The 25,333-nt window shown below is 48.1% G+C and overlaps 1 protein-coding gene across 1 annotated transcript in view; it reads right to left on the bottom strand.

Annotated features, from left to right (window-relative positions):
* SMARCC1 (SWI/SNF related BAF chromatin remodeling complex subunit C1) overlaps positions 1-25,333 on the bottom strand; it is a 79,375-nt gene that overhangs the window by 14,775 nt on the left and 39,267 nt on the right. The window contains exons 17-25 of the mRNA XM_073002706.2: positions 24,872-25,025; positions 23,308-23,421; positions 22,025-22,084; positions 16,505-16,763; positions 13,725-13,886; positions 7,643-7,704; positions 5,733-5,844; positions 4,491-4,645; positions 2,497-2,631 (exon numbers count right to left, since the gene is read on the bottom strand). Coding sequence (XP_072858807.2) covers positions 2,497-2,631; positions 4,491-4,645; positions 5,733-5,844; positions 7,643-7,704; positions 13,725-13,886; positions 16,505-16,763; positions 22,025-22,084; positions 23,308-23,421; positions 24,872-25,025 — 1,213 coding nt within the window. The remainder of the gene's footprint in view (positions 1-2,496; positions 2,632-4,490; positions 4,646-5,732; positions 5,845-7,642; positions 7,705-13,724; positions 13,887-16,504; positions 16,764-22,024; positions 22,085-23,307; positions 23,422-24,871; positions 25,026-25,333) is intronic.

The raw sequence follows: 25,333 nt of genomic DNA, 5'->3' as shown, positions 1-25,333 counted from the left end.
TAAAATGCAACAAGAATCATGAACAAAACATACCTCCTGTCACTGTCAACTGTGTATTAATGCACCCTGTCACCATTTCCGAGTTAATAAGGCTCTTACGTATGCAATATTGACTTTAGCGCAATTAGGACTGACAGCACGAAAATGGCTTCAGTTCATAAATTAAATTACATTATGTATAAACCCTCTCTTGACTTCCCTCCTCTACCCTTCTTCACAAAAATGAAAATGAAACAACCATTAGTATAAAAGGTTCACAGACAACAAAAGACTACAGCAGTATGTTTAGCCACCAGGAGCTTCTCTGAGAAAAATCTGCAAAGATTTCCCAAACGGAAAGCATTCAAAAAAAAAAAAAAAATGCCCTTAACGCGGCATGAATGTGAGCTACGGCAATGAAGTATTTTCTTCCACAGTAATGACATTCAGAGAGAGAGCCTCCCGCTTAGCAACAGCCTTTTCCTCATCAGCCAATTGGCAAAAGGGGGTCTGCAGCGCAGGCTGGTGGAGATGGGCAGAGCAGGCACGCACTTCAGAAAAGGTGAGGACGCCGCTCAAGGGAAAAAAACCACCACCACCATCACCGGCAGATGCTGCCGCCACTGCTGCCGCCACCCAAACACCCACCCGCCCGCAGGGCTGGGGCAGAAGCAGGCACTTTGATGGACAACATTCACTGATGTATTTGGTGAATGTCAACAGGATGGGGGGGGGGGCGGAGACACACAGCATACGATTGATTTGCTTGTGAGCAAGTGGGTAATTCGTTCAGCTTTCCTAGAAAATACTATCGGTCAACTCATCTCTCGCCCTAGGAGACAAATTCAAGACGGAGAGATCCAATAAAGGAAGCCGTGGAAGCCGGAGCTTGCAAGACCTGTGCAGGGCCCCGCTAAAAAGGACAGGTGACTTTCACCAGGTTGCTACAAGCGGAAGAGGGCTTGATGGCTGAGAACAGCAACCCCCCCCACACACACACACCACCCTAAGCACGGTTCACTCCTTCACAGGAAAGGCACGATGCGGAAAAGAATGGTCCTTAGGAGGGACATAAAAGGCAGCTGTGATCTCAGGAGATCTTGCGGGGTGCAACACACCTGATCCTTCCCAGTCCAGAGGAAGTCGACTTCATGGGGTGCAGTAAGGGTAAGCTGAGGCAGGGTGGGGCTACCTGCCCTTGGCTCAGGATGCGTGCCCTGCTCCCACCACCAGCTTCTCTGGCTTTGACTTCTGTCGTTAATGTTTGTTTTTGTTTTTTTAAGCAGTTGTGCTGCTTCCTGGTAGTTGTTCTTTGGGAGGTGCCCTCTACAGAATCTAATGGGCAGTGACACTACAATTCCCAGCATTCTTCCCTCCCAGTTGGCCAACCACTTTTGCGGCCGCGTGGCTGACTATGGGGTTATAGGCCATACTGGGCACTGAGGATTCTGGGAGTCAAAGTCCTACTGCCTCTCAGGTTCCACAGTGGGTGCCTCCCAGAAATCTACAACTCCCAGAAAGCATGCAGCCGCTGCTGCCTCCTCCTCCTCCTCCTTTAAAAAAACAACAACAACAACAGATGGCAAAGGCTGGAGGAGCCGAGGATGATTGTGTGGCAGTGTCAGGGATCATGAACTAGAACACCCTTCTTAGGGTGTGTGTGAAATACAGAGATCTGCAGGCGGGCTCAAACTCCCCAAATTATGCCAGGAGCATTCTTGGAGGTGCAGTTCGAGACCACAAAAGAGCCTAACCCTTGATGCAAGACTCCTCCCCACCCCCCAGCCCTCGAGCATCCGCCCCTTGGTATGAAACAAAAGGGCCACCATGCTCCTGTGGCTGAAGCCCCACCCTCTCCTGACCCATGGTGAGACGGGTTAAGAGGGGGCAGCAGGCCTTGGGCCCCTTTCTTCGGGTCTACGTAAGAGGAAGGGGGAGGACCTGCAGAGGAGAAAAGGTGGAGGTCGACCTGGCAAAGCAGGGCTCTCCGGACCTCCACTTCTTTTCTCTCTCTCTCTCTCTCTCTCTCTCTCTCTCTCTCTCTCTGTGTGTGTGTGTGTGTCTCTCTCTCTCTCTCTGCTGGCCTGCCTGCGAGGAACAGAACAGCCACTTCAGAGACGGTTTCTGTCTGCCTTCTTTTTCACGCAAGTCAAACGGTTGTAATTCACCTGGTTAAAAGCCGGTGAGGGAAGAGCAGGAGACTAGGATGTCAGCACATAACCGTAACCTTTCAGTGCAACTGACTTGAGGATCTCCTCTCTAACCCTTCTTGGAATGCAGAGACTCAACCCAAGAAAGTGGCCAGATGTTTGTGTGAGTAGAGAAGAAGGGCATTAAGGGGAGCTACGGACACCAATGTGCAAGGCAGGAGGAAGCGGCAACTTCTCTGTGGAGTGGTATACAGCGTAAAAATGTCAGCAGCATCCACAGGAGCCCCTGCTTCCAGCTGAACGCAGCCTCCAAACGTCCACGCCTCTCAGCATATGCCTTGAAACGCACAGCGCCCTTGTGCCTTACCGCCTCTTTCTCTCGGTCCATGATGGTTTCCAGCTCTTCAAAATGACGCAGCTTGATCTCCAGTTTCTTCATCTGCGTCTCCACCAGGAGGGCGACCAAGGACTTGATCTTCCTCTCCTCCACGGCCGCCAGATGCTGAGGAGACACACCGGTTTTAACGACTTATGAGAATTATGAGCTTTGTGGCACACCAAATAGATAGGAAGGGTAGCCAAAATTCTTCACTTTTGTTGAATATATATTATGCTTTCGTTTCTTGTCTTTTAATCTGATGGCAATCCTCCTGAGGTTCCCCAAATCTTACTGAATGTATTGATTTTGCTTTAAAGTCCTTAAACGAGTTGGTGCTGGAACCCCTTTATTTATTGATCAACCCACTGCATTTATTCTCCGCCCACTAAGACACAACGAAGGAGGAAAGCCTGAAGGTGGGCTGGTTTCTGTGCTACCTACAGCACAGCTGCTGTTATTTGCCCGAGAAGCTGTTCCAACGCTATGGTTTCCCAGAATGTGAAAGCAGCTCTTCGTGTTTCCTCCACGGCTAATCTAGAGGACTGATCTGCAGGCCACTGAATAATTGAATTTGAAACTATGAAGGCATGTTGTGTTTGAGATTAATACAACAAATGATTACATTTCCACTAATGGAATAACTTCATTTATTCTAATGTTCCCACAAATTGAATCATCTGCATTAGTACATCTTGAGAGATTGCTCAAGAAGGCTTTGACACTCAAGTTCTGATTATGGGAACAGCTCTTAAGACGAACTGGCATTACTGGGGTACTTTTTGTTTAAAACATGAGTGAGCTGCCTCTCACATCGTTTGCTAAAGAACACAGAACCTTCTGCTCTGAAGGGAAGTTGTTGGTTGTTCCACAGTTCTGCTTTAGAGTAGGTAATTACATGAAACAGCTCCCTCTTTCACAAACCCATAGTAACTGTGTCCTTTTACAGAATTAAAAATGAACACATTTACCAGGCCCTTTCCCCCTAGCATCTGTCTTCAGAGGCAAAGAAAAGGGGGCTAAAACCTCAACATCTCAATTCTATTCACATAGTTGGATGATGCCCATCTGTCTGCAAAGGAGAGGAATATAGCTCTCCCCCCCCCCCACTCCATATCAGCGCTTTCTTCTCGGACGACAGGAGCTTCCACCAATTACTCAGATCTTTAGCAATGGTAGATTTCAGAAGCCTTCAGGGCGGCTTTATCTCTAAGCAGCTCAGGCTGTGAAAGCGCTGGTGCCAACCTCTAAGGCTTAGCTTTGCCCAGGCCACTTGGAACCTCCACCTTCAGGTTCACTTCTCTGTTTTTAAAAAAAAGAGGCGCACCATCATTCAAGATGAAAGGGAGTGGCAGAAGCAGTATGGCCATGCTTTCAAAAGACCCAGAAGCCAAGAGGCTGGCCGTGGGAGTCATGGGGGATCCTTAGCAAAGACAGAGGAGGGTGTTTCTCCATTCATTCCCTTGGAAAGTAGACAACGGAGGAGGGAGCAGGGAAGAATTATGATTTCGGGGACAAATACGGAACTTTCTCCTCCTCCTCCTCTGGAAGCATTACTGCAGAGCTGGACCAGCCACACATTCTCCTTAAGACGATGGGATTCTCCTCTTAAGCCAAGGTCAAGGGGGCCTGTGAGGAAGGAATTCTTGGCTCACTTTGAGAGTCTTTAAATTGCTAAGAGAAACTGCCCACCGAAAACGGCAGAAAGGAAGCTGACAAGCTCTCTGGAAGAGTTCCCGCTTTCAGTGTGCCTTTTGTGGAGGGCTCACAATAGCAGCCTTAAACCAGGGGAAGGAAGGAAACCAATTCCATTTAACGACAACGTTCCCTACAGCTGAAGCCGAGGAGCACAAACAGCTCATTTTAAGGAACGAGGAATGGGAACAAGCCCCCATGCTTCGCCACCACAATGGGGCCCCTTTTTTGAAAGCACTTCTGAACAAGCCCCGGAAACGACGCGCCGTGGAAATCTGCACAGGGCAAACCTTGGCTTTGGTGGCGGCCGAGGCGAGAGCGGCAGCTGCAGCGGTGGCTACGTTCCCTTCCGAGAGGTCGGGCTCCGCTCGCTTCTTCCCAGCGTCGCTTTCCTTCTCTTTGCAAACCTCAAGGTTCTCCTTGTTCTCCTCGGCCTCCTTCTCATCTAAAGAAGAAAAACACTCTCTTGTCAGCAGCCGCCCACACGCGCGCGCACCCACCCACCCCTCGGTTACTCCTGCCGATGTGACGTCACTTTGTTAGACTAAGACTAATCTGCCCAACGCTCTGTTTCGGGGAGGCTCAGCTTTTCAACTTGTTCAGAGCACGAATCCCTTGCAGCTTTGCTGCCAGAAACTTATCCTCGTTGCACAAACTGATGTCTCAAATATCACTCTTGGAATACTGAAACATGTTGTGACGCTTTATATTGGTTCTAATGAAGGGCTGACTCTGCACCCGTTTGTTCAAACTGCTCCCCTTCCAAATAAGAAAGCAACCCAGTCACTGCAGGCTGGGTTTCCTAAAAGCGCACGCACCCAGCTGAGGTGACACATTCACAAACACGGCTTCACTTCCTAGACTGAAGACCCAAATCATTGGGTCCTATCTCGCCCTTGGTTTTTATTACCACAGGAATATTTTCAGGAAGGATTTTACAAGCCCATCTTCTTTTTCATGATTTAAACCAACTAACATTCTGTCTACTTCAGAGCTGAAGAACTGCAAAACCTATCTAGATTTTTAGAAAGCTGGATTCGTACAGAACCACCTCAACTGTTCGGAAGTACAGAAATATGGTACTATTTAAATTGTGGAGCCTCCATTCAGAGAGATGTATAGAACGTCACAGGACAGTTAAAAATGGTCCTTCTTAGCTCGGGAGCACGGAAAGAGAACCCGTGAAGAGGCGGGTCCTTTGTTATTTCAGATTAAAAACAAACCCAATGGCGCCACTATAGGAAGCAAGGCGTCTCATATTCCTCTCAGCCCGGGCTGTTTTAGTTCAGCTTTCACTGCCTGGAATATACAACCAAGATGAAGACAGAGGGAGAGAGATCTTAACTGAAGCAGGAGGGGATTTCAGAACCAAGATTTAGTGCCTGAGCAAGCTGGGGAAAAGAATCTTGGACATGAATTGCCGAACCCAGAAGGAAACAAAGCTCAGAGGAAGGAAACGCACGACTCGTTACAGGCACCGTTTGTCAGGCTTTCCTAGAACCGCTCGGCCAGGAGGGGCTGCCCCGTCGTACCTGGCCTGGAATCCTGAGAGAGGTCACCCTCCGGCTCCTTTTCAGCATTTCTCTCCTCTTCTCCTTCCTGTATCTTTCCATCCCCTATTTCGTTCTCTCCTTTGTTCTCCACCTAGAAAGTAGGAAACGAGAAAGAGCCAATAAACCCCTCCGTAACTGTTAAAAGTCTCAAGTGTTTGGGGACAGGCAGGCAGTAACGCAGCTTCACAATAGCAGCCTATAGCCAACTGTTAATAAATGCAGCATTTGGAGGGGGGGGAGTCAGTTTCCATCATCATCATCATCAAATCAGTGCTACTAAAAGCCGCCAACTCTTAACTTCTGGAGACACAAACAGTAAATGCCTAATAAAGGACAACGGTGGTAGCCACAGCTTCTTTACTCAGAAAGCCTTTGGAGGCACTCAGGAGGCAACGAAAAGGATGCTTTTTGAGTTTCTGATCCATAAGGTGGTGAGTGGAAAACCCACTCCTTGGTCTTGCATGAAGTGGCCAGGGCAGAACCCTGGTGGGCGAGAAGAGGCCGAGAGAGTCCGTGTGCCCTCCCCTCCCCTCCCCTGCTTTAGGTGGCAGCCGGATGCCTGGAGACTGGGGCGATGCTCCTGCCAAGCACGGTGTGCCAAAGCGAGCACCAGCGTTCCCATCCGGGACCGGGGGGCGGCTAGGAAGCAGATCCTCCGGGCAGGGTTTGCTCACCCCAGTGTTCAGGCAGGAATCCCACTCCCACCTCTTCCCCTCCTGGGCCCATTCAGAGGCATTCCGCTTGTGAGGGGCTGGACCCTCAGGAATCACTGGCACAGTGACTCTCGAGTGCTGACCGAAGCCATTTCTCTTGAACAGCTCAATGGCTCTTTTTGGGGCAGTGGCCGGGGTGGGGGGAGAGAGAGAGGAGATGAGGCAGCCAGGGTGAGAAGCAACTTGTTGTCTGGCATGTGAAGATAATGGTGGTCAGACTCAAACGTACTGTTTTAGGCACAAATGCTGTTTGGTCAGCAGCCAGGCGGGCAGGGTTTCAGTTCATAAAAGCTTTCTGGAATGTACACTGGCACCTAAAACATGCTTCTCTGGGCTGGACCTTGTCATGGTTTAAAAAAATGTTTTCATATAATCTTGAGACAGCTTTTCTTTTTAATATGATACATCTAACGTAATTTTAGAGCTGTTGATTTTCAACAGAAAATCTTAGGAAGAGGCAGTCCACTCAGGCAGCGGATTCTGGATGGCATAAAGCAACTTGCTGGCCATTAATTACAACTGCCCTTAGTTACTGCTTGCTTCCTCTCACACCATAGCAGACGCGTTGATGGGGTTTCCTCTTTTTCAGGGGATGAAATAACAAAGGCTACGGCCCTTGATCACGGGCCAGGCACCATTTGCTGTTCTAACTGAGGAAGCCACCTTTTCCCTCCTCTTTTTGTGCAAGGCTTCTTCCATCAGCCAGAAAAGTTTTGGGCTGACTATTTGGGACGCAGGTGTGTACTATTTTGATTTGCTTTGGGGCAAAAACGCTGTTAAATCCTGCTCCAACGGTGAAATCTCTCAGGAGCTGATATGCCATCGCGTGACAAAGAGAGGCGACGCACCGCAGGCAAAGCACTGGCCTTTCTTCCATGTAGCTCCTGCTGGCGTGCTGGAGGATAAGACACCATGTGGTCTCTGCTCCCTATTTCTGTCTGGGACTCTGCAACTCTCTTCTACAGCTACAACCATCCCTGTCTACCTCCAAACCATATTCTCCAAAGACTGGAAACAGGGGAAACGATGGAGTTTTACTGTCTTACATGCGTTTGCTCGTAAGTGATGTAAACATATTTCTATCCGGTTTTCTTAAATTTTGTTTCAGGTATAAACCAGCATCATTCAAACTCTGGGAAAGCTAAATGATCCAAATTGTATTTGAAGTTGTCAGACCTTGACTTTTTCTGTCTGCAGTCCATCGGTCTCTGTCTCCATTTTTTCTTCTTCAGCACCATCTGTAATGGACCAGACCAATGTTTAACACAAAGCAGACTGCACAGCAAGAAGGGCGGCTCATGATTTCTGGCTTGACCATTGAGAGCACTTTTACAAAGCATCACTACAATGGACAATGTACTCACCGCTACATCCCTGCTTGCCTGAGGTTAAATGAATCAAGCTTTCAAAGCAGATCAGTTTTAAAAGCCTCCTTGTCCAAAGGATTGCTGCCTCTCACTTATGCAATCATGAACTGCTGCGTTCTTATCCAAATCGTGGTTACATCTGGCCAAACAGCACTTAAGAGCACAAGAACTGCCATGCAGGATCAGACCACACTCTGTTCTCATAGTTGCTGAATAGATCAAGGACTCTGGGGTCCATTTGAGCAGGAAACCAGCCTAATACAGGCTTTCATTACTAGGTGCTCATTCCAACCAGCTCTTCAGAGGGCTTCACCTTTAAACCCCATCCAGGGATCGGAACGTGAGAGCCATTTCACGGCAAGCGGGCTGCTCTTGGCGCCAAAGGAATGAATCCCAAACTTTTCTGGTGCTCTGCTCCCAAACCACTGATGAACTGATGAATGGTTTGCTACCCAACAGCGGCTTCAGAATGCGTTGAAGCCCCCACCACCCTAGGGAACTACTGATGGTGCCTGATTCAGCCAGGAACCAGATGTCTGCACCCCTTGCTCATACCTCCCTTCTCTGCCCCCTTTTCACCCCTCCTGGTTCCTAGGGAATTCTGCTTATCTGCCCCTTGGCAGGTTGCACCTGTAATATCTTTCATTTACTCGTGGCCTCTGCCCAGATACTCCCCCAGAGCAGCCTTTGCACATTTTGGGCTTCAGAACACATGGAGGATATCGCACAGGGAAAAGCTGCCCCAAAGTGATTGTGTAACCTGATGTTATGGGAAGGATATGTTCCAACAGACCAGCTGCTCCCCCTACAAGTTACTGTCTCCGAAAACGAACTTCCTCTCATGGTTCTTAATACCCACTTCCTGGAAGTTGGGCATCAGCCGTAGGGATCTGTAATTCTACTGGAGCATCAGTTGAAGATTCTGTTGGGATGCAAAATCAGTCCAGCTCTAGCAATGGGAATAGATTAAGCAAATTAAGTGTGTTTATGCACATTTTCTTAATTGCCATAATTTATAGGCCCAGGACTGAACATCTTGGCACCAAGCAAACAGTCCTAAGTAATTGCCACTCAACACCTCCACGCAGCCTGTAAAATAAATTAATTAGATATATAAAACTCTCAGAGCGATCAATTAAAGAGCATCTCAAGGCAAAGACTTGTTGGTGGGCAGTTGAGGGAAGCTGCCTTTAATCCTATCCTGTATGTCCACAATAAAGTTCAGGCTTAAGACAGAATGCAGAATGTTACACCGTGGGCGGCGTCTGGGTTCTTTCGGTTCCTTCAGCAGAAGCTCGCCACCCAAACACTGTGTATAATAAAACCCTGCTCTGGATATTGCACTCCGTGAGCAGTGGATTGAAACCTTGAAGGAGCAAAACCTGAAAATACGTTTATTAGTCTTAAAAGTGCTGTAACGCTTTTGTTATCGCTGTCACCTCCTGGAGGGGGGGGCGGGGTCATTCAATGGGTGCCCATCCCCTCCTCTAAATTCCTTATTTCAGTTGATCCTGCCATTTTCCCAAAACTAGTGACCAGAATCTGCACCCAATTAAATCTTTGATTTCTGGCAGGCAGCTGCTCATCCCTTTACACTTCGGTGGTTCCCAAGCCTGGGTCCCCAGATGTTCTTGGGTGAGAACCCACAATTCCTGGCCAGCACAGCTAGCGGTGATGGTTTCTGGGAATTTTAGCCCAAGAATCTCTGCTTTATTGGTTGTTGTGGGTTTTTCGAGTGTTCATCTTCAGAGTGCTGTCCTCTAAAGATGCCGGCCACAGGGACGGGAGAAACGTTAGGAAGAACAACCTTCAGAACACGGACAAACAGCCTGAAAAACCCACAACAACCATTAGATCCCGGCCGTGAAAGCCTTCGCGAATACAACCTCTGCTTTACTTCCCACTTGATCTCCTTGGAGGAGACATTCCACCAAGCTCCCGGTGTCCCTTTACACTGAGTCCTGAAGCAAGAGAAAAAACATCTGGATCTAAAGCCCCAGATCTGCTGAGACTCACACCTGTGTTATGCTCTACTGAAACAAAACTGCAGGTGATTCCAACCCCCAACCACTCCTTCCTAGGAGAAACCTGGAAGATAACTGCAAACCCCAGAGACAGCAGAACCACTCAGAGCTCTGCAAAGAGAATCATGAACTGCTGGATCGCTCAGTGGCTGCGGAAGCCAGAGGTTGGGAGTGGGGATTTCCCACGGTGCCTCCTTGACAGAGGCTGGACTCAATGATTCATAGGGTCTCTTTCAGCTCTGCAGTTCTAAGATGATGATGATGATGACAATGGATGGGCACCTACTCTTTCAGTACTCAAGCAAAGAAATAAAGATTCCTCTGAGGAATTCTTTTCCAAACATGAGTCGAAGAACCATGCCATGCAATCCAGGTCTATCAAAGGTGTAACACGGCTGGTAGGTCTAGAGAGGCAGAGTGATTACTGGAGAGGTTACAAATGGCACACCCATTCATCTCTCTTTCGCGTGTCACTGTAAAAATGCAGCCTGCTATTTCCACAAGGCATTTCCTAAAGAACAGTCCCTTAAGTCGCTTCGGAGAAGGAGAGGCAAACAGGTTTGCTTCTGCTTCAGGTAACGCTATGTGCACAGCTGTGCATACTCCTTAGCCTAGAGACTGCCCTTCAGGAAAAAAAGAGAAAGAGGATGTGACGTCTGGCACAGAAGGCAGGGGCCCCTACACCCGCTGCTTTTAGTTCATCAGTCTAGAGCAATTATTCCCAAGTGTTTTTTGGGCTGCAGTTCCCAGAAGCCTTCACCACCTCCGGCTCTGCTGGCCAGGGTTTTGGGGAGTTGCAGTCCAAGAACACCTGGGTGACCCAAGGTTGGGAACCACAGGTCTGGAACACAAAAGGCAGCCTTGATGCACTTCGAAACTTAGGTGCAGAAAGCAAAAAGGACGTTTAGCTGGCCTAACCCCTAGGCTCCTTCGGCAGGCAAAAGCAACAAGAAGAGCTGAGCAGCAAACGTGTGCAATGCCTTTGTTTCACAGAATTGGTACGGCGGCCAATGGGGGCCTTCCGGGTCACAGAACATGCAATCCTGTCTGTGACAAAAAACACGGGAAAGAAAAGAGAGTCCACACTGTGGTGGTGGTGGTGGTGGGAACAGTGTGCCCACCAGGCAGCAGGTTTCAAATGTAACTCGTGGCATCTCAGAATAAAAAAGAAAAGCCCTTCCTCTGCCTGGGGAGAGCGACGGCGAGCGAAGCCCCTGGCTGGCTGGCTGACTGGGTGAGAGGAAGAAGCAGTCGGACTCAACTTCCTATAGCCATCTCTGAAATACCTAGGGAGGGCTTAAAACCCAATCCTCCTCCTCCCCCTCTATCGTTCACACCAAGACAACAGAGAAACGATTTCTGCCTGTTCCAGACCACCAAGTCAAAAGCAGGTTGATAGCTTCCTCACTGTCCGGTCACTTTAAAAACAAGCTATAAGCCCAACCTATCCCCCCCCCCAACAAGGCAGATCTGGCTATAGTTCTGAAACCGATAACCAGTTCCAAAGGATTCACTCAGGATAATAATAGGCCCCATTAACTTATCTGACCGTCCTCTTGGAAGCTGATAAAGGGAGGGGCCCTATTACCTTTTTTCGAGCAAAATTTGCAGGGACGACAACCAAGGCGCACATCTTCCAAGGAAGCTTTCTTCCAGTGTTTTCCTTACAAAAGCTTCCCACGTGCCTTTTCTGGCTCTTTGTTTAAAGACAAATCTTTTACATCCAAATTACAGCTCTAAACGGAACGCAAGCTGTGCAACTGCTAACTTGTACCTTCTCATATGCTGGGCGAAAACGATTCTGGAGTGCATACAACGAAGCGCGCGACCAACTTCTCCTGAACCCAAGCCTCTGTCCCCCTGCGCCTGCCCAGAACCTGGTTACCCCTTCACACGTCCAGCCTCTCATATTAGGCCATGTTGGCAGAATGGGATGGGCAGCAACGATCACTTGCAGGTTCTTCGCCTACAAGGCCCTCTATCTCGTGGCTCAGCTAAACGATCTAGGGCCTCCCGAGTTCACCACGCAAACCCGAGCCAGAATGGACAGAAAAGATCACAAGCTGCTCCCAGGCCACACGTAACATTACGTCCTCCAACCGACACACCTCTTTGATTTAGGCAGAGATGAGCAGGCATGCTCTGAGGACTTTATTTTTCCACTCTATTAATTAACACAGAAAGCGCCTCCCCACAGGAAGCGTTTTTAGCTCTCTAGAGCATTAATGGCATAAGCAACCTCCATCCATTTTAGCTGCACAGATCTATGAGGAGCGTTTGGGGCAGGCACATGCCACGAATCTCTGCTGTTGCCCACTTGTATCGCCCCCCACAACCGAACGTGCCTTTGGGCAAAGAGCTGCTTCAGCGCAGACGCACCGCAGACCGCCAAGTGACCCAATTCAATCTTGCTAAGCCACTCCCCCCCCCCCCAGAGTGAGCCATCTGCTCCTGCCCTAATTTATTCTATTAGTCACAGATCAATATCAATCAGATTAGCTGGCTAACGTTCATTATTAAAAAACAACAACATTCATTTTTTTCCCTCATTCAGAAACCATCGATGTTCCATGTCTTTTTACTGTGGCCTGGGAAAGGCTCTGCCACAGGTCAGTCTCCAACGTCACGGGGTGCTAACAAATTTAACTGCCGCGCACTGCAGCCCGTCTGCCTCAAAGCTTATATATTCAGACAGACTGCAAAAGTCTACCTGACAGGCCTTCTCAGCTGATTTCCCCTGCAATACACAGCACGATGAATATTGCTCGGTGGTTGACGTCCTTGTCACATCCCAGTTGAAAAGAAGGTCTCAAAGAGCACAGGTGGGCACAACCTCTGCCCGGCCTTCTCCAACCGGGCAATGTCCAGAATTGCTGGAGGGTCACTCCCATAATTCCAGGACAAGGCGACTGTGGCTGGGAAAGGCAGCCTTAGAGGGCAAGGGCTAGGATTGCCAAAGGTCTGATTATGGGCAAGGCAGCTTTCTCTCCGCTGGAATAATATCTGCACCAGCAGACCATGTGCTGCTGCTGCTCACAACCTTCCACGTTCATTTGGAGCCCCAAAGAGAGACAGGTAGCACATGAAAGCAGAACAAGATCTTCTCCAAGGTGTGGTTACAACTGCATTACAGCAACCTGTTCTCTAAGACTGAGAAGGAAGAGGATGGAGGTGGCACCCGGATGTGCTGTGACATCGGCTTGTTCTGACCCCAGATGATTTCATAAACCCACCCTTGCCTTTTCAGGGAGCTGTTTTACAGAGGCGACCGGACCATTAATCTCAACGGGGGGAACCGAATAATCTCGATTAAACTCAAAGCATAAACCTGAAGTCTTTCAGCAGAAGCATCTTGAGTATAAACACGCCATTGGCAACCCAACCCAACATTTCTATGGTATAGATCCAATGCCTACTCACACCTCTTTAAGAAATGCATTAAGGACAATTCCAACTTTCCAAATACACTAAAATCATTTTCCTTGAGCCTAAGAGTGATGGAGGAAACAATGATTACAGGGTATCAGTTTTCACACTATCTTTGTACTAACCGAAATAAAGAAGGAAACCCTCCACTCACCCACCCTCTATTTTAGTACATGTTCTGAAACAGACTGACACGGCTACCTCTCGGGAAACAACCACCATTTAAAAAAACATTCAAGCACCACCGTTACTACTGTGATACAGTCCTCCCACTGCAATGTTCTCAGTGGCCCGCAACCTTCTTAACCTTCTTCTCTGTCATCCCTTCTCCTCTCGGACCTGGAGCAAGCTGCTTTCCTTCGGCTGACAGAATAAAACAAATTCGCGGTAGTTGGGCGGTAAAGGGCAGAAGATGCCAAAACCAACCACAAGAAAACCTACCAGGTTTCTCTGGCTCATCGGGTGCTGTTCCAGCGATGCAGCTGCTCTCCAGTCCATAAGTGGGATCCACTTTTCCAGAGAGCCGGGCAGCCTCCTGCACTTTTTTGACATGGGCCTCCACTAATTCCAGCGGTACCTCCTCTCGGACTCGGGAAAATTCCTCTGCCAAAGAATCAAAGGACAAAGAGTAATAAGTCTGCTCTTCGTGACAAGGTTTTTCAAAATCGTGCATCAACAAACCAAAGAAACATTAAAATATGGGCTTGGCAGATCACCAGCACCAGCAGCAGTAGCGAAACTTGGTAAAACTTTTACTACCGTTGTTGCTCTTGTTAATCAAATATTTATTTAACATGGGAAGCTCCAAGGCAGGGGATAAAAGGAGCTGATGGTGGGCTAACAAAAGTGACTGTGACAAGTTAGCAGAACAGAAGGAAGGGAAATGTGGAAAGAGATGGGCGTCAGTGCAGACAGAGAACCCTGAAATTAATGTCCAGCAGCGTGAAGCTGAAGCCACAGGGGAGCACCGCAAGCACCAAGATGAAACATGAAGACATTAATGGAGGATAATTTTAGCGCTGGCATTTTGAATGGACTGATCAAGAAAACAGGACAGAGAGAGAGGGCAAGGCTGTTCACAGCCGGATATACAGGGAGAAAGATGCCGGAGAGGAAAACTCAGCTCCCAAGTTCTTTTCGGCTTAGTATTGCTTTTCATGTTGGTCGCTTCAATGACCCTGTCCAACCATCTCGTCCTCTGTCGTCCCCTTCTCCTTTTGCCCTCACACTTTCCCTACATCAGGGTCTTTTCCAGGGAGTCTTCTCTTCTCATCAGATGGCCAAAGTATTGGAGCCTCAGCTTCAGGATCTGTCCTTCCAGTGAGCACTCAGGATTGATTTCCTTCAGAACGGATAGGTTTTGTTCTCATTGCAGTCCAGGGGACTCTCAAGAGCCTCCTCCAGCACCACAATTCAAAGGCATCCATTCTTCGGCGGTCGGCCGTCTTTATGGTCCAGCTCTCACTTCCATACATCACTACAGGAAAACCCATAGCTTTCACTATGCAGACCTTTGCTAGCAAGGTGATGTCTCTGCTTTTTAAGATGCTGTCAAGGTTTTTCATCACTTTCCTCCCAATAAATACACATCTTTTAATTTCGTGGCTGCTGTCTCCATCTGCAGTGATCATGGAGCCCAAAAAAGTAAAATCTGTCACTACCTCCATATCTTCCCCTTCTATTTCCCAGGAGGTGATGGGACCAGTGGCCATGATCTTAGTTTTTTTGATGTAGAGCTTCAGACCATTTTTTGCGCTCTCCTCTTTCACTCTCATTACAAGGTTCTTTAATTCCTCCTCACTTTCTGCCATCAGAGTGGTATCATCTGCATACCTGAGGTTGCTGATATTTATTCCAGCAATCTTAATTCCTGCTTGGGATTCATCCAGTCCTGCCTTTCGCATGATGTATTCTGCATAGACATTAAATAAGCAGGGAGACAATATACAGCCTTGTCGTACTCCTTTCCCAATTTTGAACCAATCAGTTCTTCCATATCCAGTTCTAACTGTTGCTTCCTGTCCCACATATAGGTTTCTCAGGAGACAGATAAAGTGGTCAGGCACTCCCATTTCTTTAAGGACTTGCCATAGTTTGTTGTGGTCCACACAGTCAAAGGCTTTTGCGTAGTCAATGAAGCAGAAGTAGATGTTTTTCTGGAACTCTCTGGCTTTCTCCATAATCCAGCGCATGTTAGCAATTTGGTCTCTAGTTCCTCTGCCCCTTCGAAATCCAGCTTGTACTTCTGGGAGTTTTCGGTCCACATACTGCTGAAGCCTATCTTTTAGGATTTTGAGCATAAACTTGCTAGTGTGTGAAATGAGTGCAATTGTACGGTAGTTGGAGCATTCTTTGGCACTTCCCTTCTTTGGGACTGGGATGTAGACTGATCTTTTCCAATCCTCTGGCCACTGCTCAGTTTTCCAAAGTTCCTGTCATATTGAGTGTAGCACCTTAACAGCATCATCTTTTAAGATTTTAAATAGTACCACTCCAATGCCATCAACTCCACTGGCCCCTTCACGGATTGCTGCTTTGTCATGGCGAAGGGGCTTGAGTAATTCAGAGAAGCAATGGGCTATGCCGTGCAGGAACACCCAAGACGGACAGGTCCTAGTGGAGAGTTCTGACTAAACGCGATCCACCTGGAGCAGGAACTGGCAAGCCACTCCAGTATCTCTGCCAAGAAAACTCCATGGACAGAAACAATAAATAATACAAGGACAATTTTATTCATCCGTCCTCCATACGGCATCATGGGGAGCCTTCATGAAAGCAGAATTAAGACTTGGGGCTGACAGGAGAACTCAAAGCATTCCTAACAGGTGAGCCAGGGCCTTTTGAAGTTATTTTTGTTGAGCTACAACACCGACAAGTCATCGCCTGACATTTTGGTAGCACTTGGCTCAAGCCGTATTTTACTAACGTTAACCCATTAAGTTGAATGATAGGAGAGAGAGAGAGAGAGCGCAAGGCAGGGATCAGGTGGCTTCTCTGAACCGGCCAGCCAGCCTGCCTGTGTACAGCATTAGCTTTGCTCAACCTTTCCAAGCAATTCTACCCAAGTAATTTTCAGTGAATTACTTTGAGGGGCCAACCAAAGGCACCGCTGTGAGTTTTCTTCAAATCTAAGACTAAGCCAGCACCACCAAGCGAGATTCTAAGACCTTACCAGACGAGATTGTAAAAGGGGGGGGGGGGGGAAGAAGGCAACACCCCACCTAAAGCTGCTTTAGCTGCAGCAGACGCCACCCGGGGATCCACAACAGATGCCAGAAAAGCCACCGTGCTCATGACAGGGTTTCCAGATTGGCTAAAAGGCACCGGCTGGTAAGCCAAAGGCCCCAGGGAGGCATCCGAGTTCTCCAAATAAGGATCCTCAATGGGAAGCCGCAAGAAATGAAGAATACACTCGTCCTGGGTGCGGCTTCCCACATGCTCAGAAACTTTATTCCAGTCATCCTTGTACATCTCCAGAGCCTGCAAAAGAGAGAGGAAAGCAGGTTTTCAAAGGCAGAAATATATATACAAACCATCCGATCAAGGCAGCTGGTTTCAAAAAGCCTGGAAGTGCAAAATACACAAGAAAAACAAACTCTCCCCCCCCCCAAAAAATAAAGAGAGAACAATATTAAAAACGAACAAACAGGACACGCCGAGGAAGATTAGTTCAGGCAATTAAAAAACAATTTAGAGTCCTATGGAGATTAGAAGGAGGCAACTATATGTGCCCAAGCACTTTTGGGGAGGGGAAAAAAGGTATTTTAATTGATTTTTGCTAATTTTCATACGAAAGGAAGAACAACAGATGTTCACACTGAAATATCAAAGGAGAGAAAGCTATCACAAGTACAATGTATATTCAAGAAAGGAAGATGCAAGATCAGGGTAACAGGAGGGACTGGCAACAAAGTCACACGTATCAAACCCGTTCATCGGAATCATAGGATAAACATTCTCCAAAGACGCTGGACAGCACAGGGCCGTAAACAAGGCAACGATAGAGAGTCACCTTACAAAGTGAGCCAAACCTTTGGAGATGCACATCTGTTGAGCCAGCCTCTGTCCCCTTGTGTTCCCGTGGCCTCACTTTCCCTCTTGCGAGAGATGGACCACATCTCGGAGAGGACAAGTGATGGCAGGGGAAGGAGGCTCGACTCCAAGGACGCCTCCCCCAATTCTTTTGATGGTCACCTGCTTGTCAGTCGCTGCTCCCTGCCGTCAAGACGTCTCTGACTCATGGCGACCCTAGGGAGGAGCTATCTCAAAAATGTCCTGTCCTCAACAGCCCTGATCAGCTCTTGCAAACTCAAACCCTGTGGCTTCCTTGAGGGAGCCAATCCACCTCATGCTCGCTCATCCTCTTTCCCGGTTGCTGGCCACCTTTCCCTGGCATTACTGTTTTCAGTTGGCCCCGTTAAAGGTTTCTCATTTAAGACAGAGAAATGAAGCTTTAAGTACAACTGTTTGCATATATGGCTGAAGGCAATCTGGATGCAAGAAAAGACAAACTGACGGAAAGCCCAGCTGAAAACCAGAATGCTTCTAACCTCAGCATTTGAAAAAAAAAATTCAGTCTTAAGGGAGCTGGAGGCCTTACTTTATTTACTGGTTTCTAAACAGCTGAACCTTTTCTGATCAAAGTATGTTCCTCTCTTGCTTTTTACTACGGACGTCTGTGCATGTCTTGCTTGTGTGGCGAATCAACCTGTCCGTTGATGACAGGACCTGAGCGCTCTGTGAATGTTCCTTAAGGAGCAGCTTCTCACACAGGGTCAGAAGCTGGTGGGAAGACACAGATATGGATTTATTTCAACCTCCACCTCCACTTGTTTTGCGTGGTAGCTTGTCAGAAAAGAGGAAGTGTTGGGCACATGCCTTTCGACTGCATCTGACTGTAGCTGGGGTTGACAGTGTTGCCAAGAAATAGTGTCCTTCCCTCATCAGGGCTGGGGAAGGAGACTGGCAACTAAGAGAACAGGGACGTTCTCAGGTTTCAGTCAGTTGAGAGCCAGAAGCCCCCTCGCTCCACAGGGCAGGTCCAAGAAATAATGGGGAGGCGAGGTCTACTCAACCTAGATCGCATGCTGGAATGATATTCTAGCATCCTTTCCAGAACCACTTCAGAACCCTTGACAAAGGGGCAGAACTGCCTGTGACCATCAAAACTTCCTCCCTTCCTCTCTCTTTCTCTTCCTTCCTTCCTTTATCAGCTCCTCCCTCCCTTCCTTCTACTCTTTCTCTTCTTTCCTCCCTGTATCAGCTTCTTCATTCCTCTCTCTTGTCCTTCCTTCCCTCCCCTCTTTCTCTTCCTCCCTTCCTCCCTTCGTGCTAGGGGAACAGCAGCCTCCCAAAGCAGGGCAGGACCACCCACCCCGACCCACAAACACACAGAGAACCCCCCCCCCCCAGGGGAGCTCTGCAGAGGCTCCAAAGGCAAGCAGGCGGGGAAGGCCTTGAGGGGCTGCCCTGGTCAAACATGAATTCCCGAAACTGGAGGCATGGGCTCAGCTGTCTGGCTGTGCGTCGCAGGCTCAGCTGCCGAGGAAGCTCCTGGTCAAGGGCTTGGATCCTTCCTACCTACCTATGCTGGCAGCCAGCTAATTTTTCCCCAAAGACAACATTTATCTTGTCACATTCTAACCTTTGTTTTCTATTCAGCAGGTACATTTACTTCCGTTCCCCCACAGTCCTTTCCTCTTCTAATAAGCTTATTATTATATTATAATAAAAGCAGTTTCAAACAACTTCATGAAACTGTTCTCTAAGACCTGAGAGTAATTAAAGCCGAAGGAAGAATAATTCTGCTCCATGCCAAGCAAACCAGAGTAGACAGGCGAGAACCAGTTTCGGCATCTATTTTTTGAAGCCTGCTGGCATCTGCATTTGCTCCTAGGCACTCCGATGATTTCGAGCAGAGCTGCTTCATATGCAGGAAAGCTAAATACAAACTGAGCTGCTCTTTATTGTCTACCTTGATATTTAAAGAGGAAGTGAAAGGAAAAAAGTTAATTGTGTACAGAGTGCCAAATCTGAGCACAGGCTGAGGGTTTTCCTTCTGCCGGAGGCATCAGAGGAACGGCCCTCCGATAAATTAGCAGTTAGGAAGTCTCCTCGCTAATCGGCATAGCAACCATTCCATTTTGCTCAGATACTCCCTGTATCATTGAGCCTCTTTTCAGATTTGGAAGCTTAAGATCAACAAGACACCTCTGGACTGCTAACAAACCACATTATCATATCTTTCTGGAAATCACTGCTCTACGCTACTCACACGTCTAACAACAATGAAGCTGTAACATATAAGGCGGATGTAAATTATCTTATCAACACAAACACTTAAACCATCAGACACGGTCAGGTTTGTTAAATCCTATTATTTTAGACTTGTTCCTGTGTTGATCATCAAAGCAGTGCCGGCCTTATTTATCCTAAGATACGGCAACTTCTTCCCCATTTCCCAGACAAAAGGATTATCTAGATCCATTTCAATCTAGCAAAATTAATCCTATTCTGTTGTCCTTTGAGCTAACAGCCACCTCCCCGTTCCCTCTCCTGCAAACTAGGGGAGAAGAATGGACCACCTCGTTATCAAGAAGGATCACGTGCCCCCAGCGGCTGAACTTTACAAGCCTATTGCAGGAGGGACTTGATGGACTGTCTTGTGTCCCCACCAAACACATCTGTGAAGGTGGCGGGACCAAGAGAAAGGCCTCCTCTGATGATCTTAACACTGTACCTGAGCAAGCTCATAATGGGAGACACAGTTTTTGAGATAGTTTGGACCCAAGCCATATGTCTCTTGGGAAGCCATAACCAGCAGTCTGTACCATGTCTGGAAACGGATTGGCAGCCAGTGGAGCTGCTATAACGGGGTTTATGTGATCCCTGAGACCAGCCCCAGTCAGCAATCCGGTAGATCACTGTTCTACTGTTTGATCAGCCAGTTCTTTTGTATCTTTTGACAGTTCCACATTCCTTTTAAACTCAAAAGCAGAATAAAAAATGTCTTAAACAGCCAATTAACTGGCACCGCCTGGCAAGCTTGGAGAGAGGGTATCTGGTGTGTTCAAAGACTAAAAGTCAGCCAAGATTTCCCCGTTCATAGCAAGCCACGACGTATGCAAATACTGTTCTTGGAAGGCCTCCGTATTGCTGCGATACAGAGGAAAATTAGGCCTGCTCAGAAAAACAGCACAGCTGGTGTTTACTACTCGTCTGGTGCTGAACAATGAAAAAAAATCTCCCAGGGTCATCATCATACTTGCCAGTGTGCCTCAGGAGGCAGTCATCTGGCAAAGGAGAGATTTCAAAGTACTGAAGAGTTGCACAGAGAGCCACTCAGACGGCTTTCTGAAGAGACTCCGGTTTCCTCGCTCACTGCTGGGGGCGGCCAGGACACAAGCCTGCAGCAGATCAGGAACCAGACAAGGCAACGTCGACGGGAAAGACCGGGGAAGGCTCTCCACCCGCCCGCAGCGGTGGCAGCACATCCTCTGGCCCAGTGGAAGCCGCCTGGGCGGGAAAGACAGACGACCGTCCTGCTTTGTCCGTCTGGGCAGTAGAGGCACTCAGCGACTCATGATCTCTGCCACAGACCTGCCTCCGATCGTGAGGCAATCCCAGCCAGGCGTGTGGCATCCCATGAACAGGATTGCTTGTCGTGTCTGGTCTGGGCCACTGAAGAACTACCTTTTTCCTGCAGGTTTTTCCCCATTAGAGGCCATCTCTCGGACCCCGCCAATACCCACAATACAGTCAGCAGGAGGAGGGGGCCTTGGGAAAAGAACCCCTTCCCACCTCTTTCTCCCACCTAAAAAAAAAACCCAAACCAACACACACCTCTGTGTATTAGAGCAGAGGTCGACAACCCCCACAGTGCCGGTCCGTGGCCTGAGCCGGACCGGGCTGCGGAGACAGACCTCCCGCCCTGCACGCACGCACTCCCCTCCCCATAGCTGCTTTGTGCATGCATGCCACCGGCGGTATAAGTGCTCCCCCACCCCTTCGCACATGTGCCCGAGAGCAGGCAAGCATGGGTGTGTGTGCCCCGCCTTCCTCAGAGGCTCAGCCGGTCCGCGGCCCCAAAAATGTTGGAGACTGCTGTATTAGAGAAGCCACGTTCCATGCAATTTACAGAAACATCAGGGAAGAATGATTGAGTGCTGTGGAGCATCGGGACCAGGCATAGCGGGCCACTCTAAGGAATGCATTTGTGGAGCGGGAACAAACACACCCACCCACACGAACACCCACACACCCTCTCTTTCTGATTATTTATTTATTTCATAGATTTATTTACTGCCCCATTCGTGTGTGGCACTAGTAATAAATGGAACAAACAATTAAAAAGCTGCCTTCCTAAAACAAGTGGACAAACGTGTCCTCCTGGAACGGGCGCTCCATCTGCATGTCAAGAACGGCTCTGCTTTCAGCGCCAGCATTAACAGCTTCCTCTGACAGCCTCTAGTGTTGCTCGAAAGCTGTGAGCATCGCACATGGCTCTACACAAGCTGAGAAGGCTTTTAAGTCAGGAGCGACAAACGATTTCGAGTCGGGCAAAACCAAAACAGAAATAAAAAAGTGAAGACCAAAATGTGGTGGCACCTTAAAGACAAACTGCTTTATTTTAATGTGAGTTTTCACAAACAAGTCCCCTTCTTCAGACGTATTGCAAATTTCACCCAGCAGCCTCCTTGCCCCATTAAAATTCCCGCTTTGAAACCTTTCCCGTCTCTTACCTCAAGGAGCAGCAGCGTCTCTTGTTCTGTCCATTCCCGCCCAGCGCTTGCACTTTTGCTCTGAAAAAGCAAAAAAAGAGAGATTAATATTTGCAAAGAATTAGAAAAGTAACAAGCAAATTAATTTTGAAGACTGGTACAAAAAATGTGGAGTTTAGCGATTAATGTTGAACTAACATGTGAAATGAGAGTAAGAAGGGGAATGACAAACCATAACGATTTTAAAGAGGTGTGGAATTTATATTTGGAGTATGTCTTTGTGAACCAGAGAGGTCATCAGCCAGCAGAAGAATCAATGTATTTTTGGAGTGGAGTGGGCTGAAAAGGGATTAAAAGGATATTTCTGGTTACCTAGTCTGGAGGGTGATGGTGGAACAGGTGGGGAATTATAGCTGTATTGTATTGTATGTATACACATTTTAGGTTAGTGTTGCTGTTATTAACTTTCTTTAATAAAGAGCATTTTAAAATAAGCAAAAAAAGTGTGCTGCTTATATACTGCTCCATCACACTTAAAGCCTTCTCTGGGCACTTTACAAATTAATTGTGCAGGATACACATTGCCCGAGTCGGCTACTCAATTTGCCAACCTCAGAAGGATGGAAGGCTAAGGTGAACTGAGAGTTGCCTGTTTTGGAAATCAAGATTCCTTTCAGGGGGTGGGGGTGCTAGGGGAAGAGGGAGAGGCCACACAGAAACTCAGCCATCCTCGTCCTAAAACTGGGGTAAATCTTGGTTCACTCAACAGGCAGTAAATAGGTAATCAAAGCCAAATTAATGAACCTGGTGCCTCAGGCCAGCAATAGCTATGAAGAAGGGACCTGTAAAATCCTGGGGAAGGAAATAAACCCTGGGGCTAGGAACGGTTCCCCCCACGCACCATTGCACCCCTGCCTGGATCATCTGTTTGCTTCCCTCCCAATCTCCAAATATAGCAGCCAGCTTTCAAATGGTCACGAGCCTCCTGGGGACATGATTCAGGTGTGTTCAGAAACACTTCAAAAGTTCAGAGAGTATCTCCGGATGGTTCTCCTATCACTGCAGCCCTCAGACCAGCCACTGACACTCCATCCTAGATAGGCTGAAGGGAGAGCAGTATGGATGCTTGCATTGCAGCTATATATCCGTCCACTGAAATATAGATCTTAATCATAATGGAGAAGGATGATTCCTCAGGAGGGAGTTCAAAGGTTAGATACCGAAACAGCCATTTCCACACTGGGAACCTGACCCCTTTCGGCCTTTCTGGAACAAAGAGGGGAAAAAAATATCTAAAGCCTTACCTTGGCTAATGTCTTCTTTGAGTAAATGTCCGTGCGGAGTCCAAAGTTCTGCATGTCTGTAGGCTTCTCCTTGTTTTTCTCAGGAAAATTCAACATTTGCTGAGCTGCTGGAACCTAAGTGAAAGAAACGCAAAGCTTATCAGAACACAAAGGAGGAAATGAAAACACTGGGACCAGGAAGCCATCACCCTGCATGATGTACAGGACATGATAAAAATGTGGAATCTACACAAGACCCCTCACAGCATTCCTGTCACTACCACGCGTGCGTTCTCAGGAGCAGCATTTATGCTTCATCTGCTGGACACCAAACACACAGACCCACGAAGAATTACAGAATCTGCTCTCAGAAGAAAGGACTGACTTGGCAGCTTCAGGGTCACTTGCCCACTGACAAAGGACTACCAAAGGGTCTTAAAGACAGGAGTGGGCAAACGGCTATCCACAGGACACGAGGGTCCCTTTCAGGGCCCCCAGCGCAACCCCTGCAATAACCAGAGGAAAAAAGACTGGCTCAACAATGGCAAATTGCATCCCCAAAGACTTTGGGGGAGGTGATTTAACACTGTAAGCCAAATCTCTCTCTCGGAGGTGGGGGGGGGGGGTAGGAGTACAGAAGGATGTGGTCCTTTTAAGGCCTAAGGGAAGGCAAAAATGGTCCCATAAACTTGTAGTTCTCAAACTGGGTCCCCAGATGTTTTTGGACTCAGGACTTCTGGGAGTTGCAGTCCAAGAACATCTAGGGACCCAGGTTTGAGAAGCACTGCCCTAAACCAGCCATTCTCAATGGGTGCCGTATGGCCCCTGGCCCCCCGGCACATTCGAAGGGGGCCACAGACTGGAAACAATGATTCACATACCACCGTATAAGGTTACGCGACTTCTCCTGAGTCACCTTTTCACACTGTTTAAGGCCCTGACCAGAAAAAGGTTGGCTGCCCTAAACCCTCCATAGCTGCCAACCAATTTTAAGATACAATGACATGCCACTACTGGGGGGGGGGCATAAAATTATACTCCACTTCTTAGGAAAGCACCACCCTAACCTGGTGCCTTCTAGAATGTGCTGCAACTACAGCTTCTTCTCATGGCCACCCAGCACCACCCATGGATGTGAGCGGCACCCATCACACTGGAGAGCAGAGCGTTGAGTTAGGAAAACTTGTTTTAGCGTTTCTGTCTCAATATTTTCCAAACGGGTGAAAGGTAACAGAAAAGACACTTTTCAGGAACCATATTCTGCTTACTCTCTACAGCAGAGGGTCTCCAAACCACTGCCTTCCAGATTTTTTATAGACCAGCTCTCAGAAACCACCCCCCATGACCTACAGCTATTCCAGCTGGGACTTCTTCTGGGAACTGATTTCCAAAACAACTGGAAAAGCAAAGGCTGGCAAATACCAGTCGGTAAGAACTAGTCCCACAAGGGACTGATGGGTGCTGCAAAGTGTGATTTTACAAAAACCTCTCACCGCACAGACTGTGCATAATGGGATACACTGGTTTGATTCAAGGTGCCACAAATGGCACCCACAAATTATGTTTAGATGAGCAGGATGCTTACCTGAGCTGTACGTAAGTGAAGCGGCACAAGTCCCGAGGGTGTGTCGGCAAGCACGTTGAAATGAGGGGTGGGAGGGGGACCCATGGCCATGGGCCGGCTTTCTGGATCCACCTGGTAATTAATGAGTCCCCACTGCTCCAGAAAAGCATGCACCCTAGGTGGCATCAGAAGAGAGAAAGAATGGTGGGAAAATCATGAGAACTACAAGCAGAATTGCACCAGAAGAATACAACAGGCACTGGAAACTGAGAGGTGATGAGCTCAGGGTCAGAGGTGGCCCGAGGAAACTCCCAATCTGGCTTGCATCCCCATTATTCCCACAGCAATGAAGTACACAAAAATGGCCTTGTCTGCACAACCAGCAACCTTCCCCCCCCCCAAAAAAAAAGAATGCAATTGGGCACTTCAACAACCTCTCCTTGCATGCTGTCCTCTATCTATCAGGGCCTGGCCTGGCCATTA

The sequence above is a fragment of the Pogona vitticeps genome, chromosome 6 (genome assembly GCF_051106095.1).
Source record: "Pogona vitticeps strain Pit_001003342236 chromosome 6, PviZW2.1, whole genome shotgun sequence".
Classification (NCBI taxonomy): Eukaryota; Metazoa; Chordata; class Lepidosauria; order Squamata; family Agamidae; genus Pogona; species Pogona vitticeps.
This window is presented reverse-complemented; position numbering and strand designations above follow the sequence as displayed.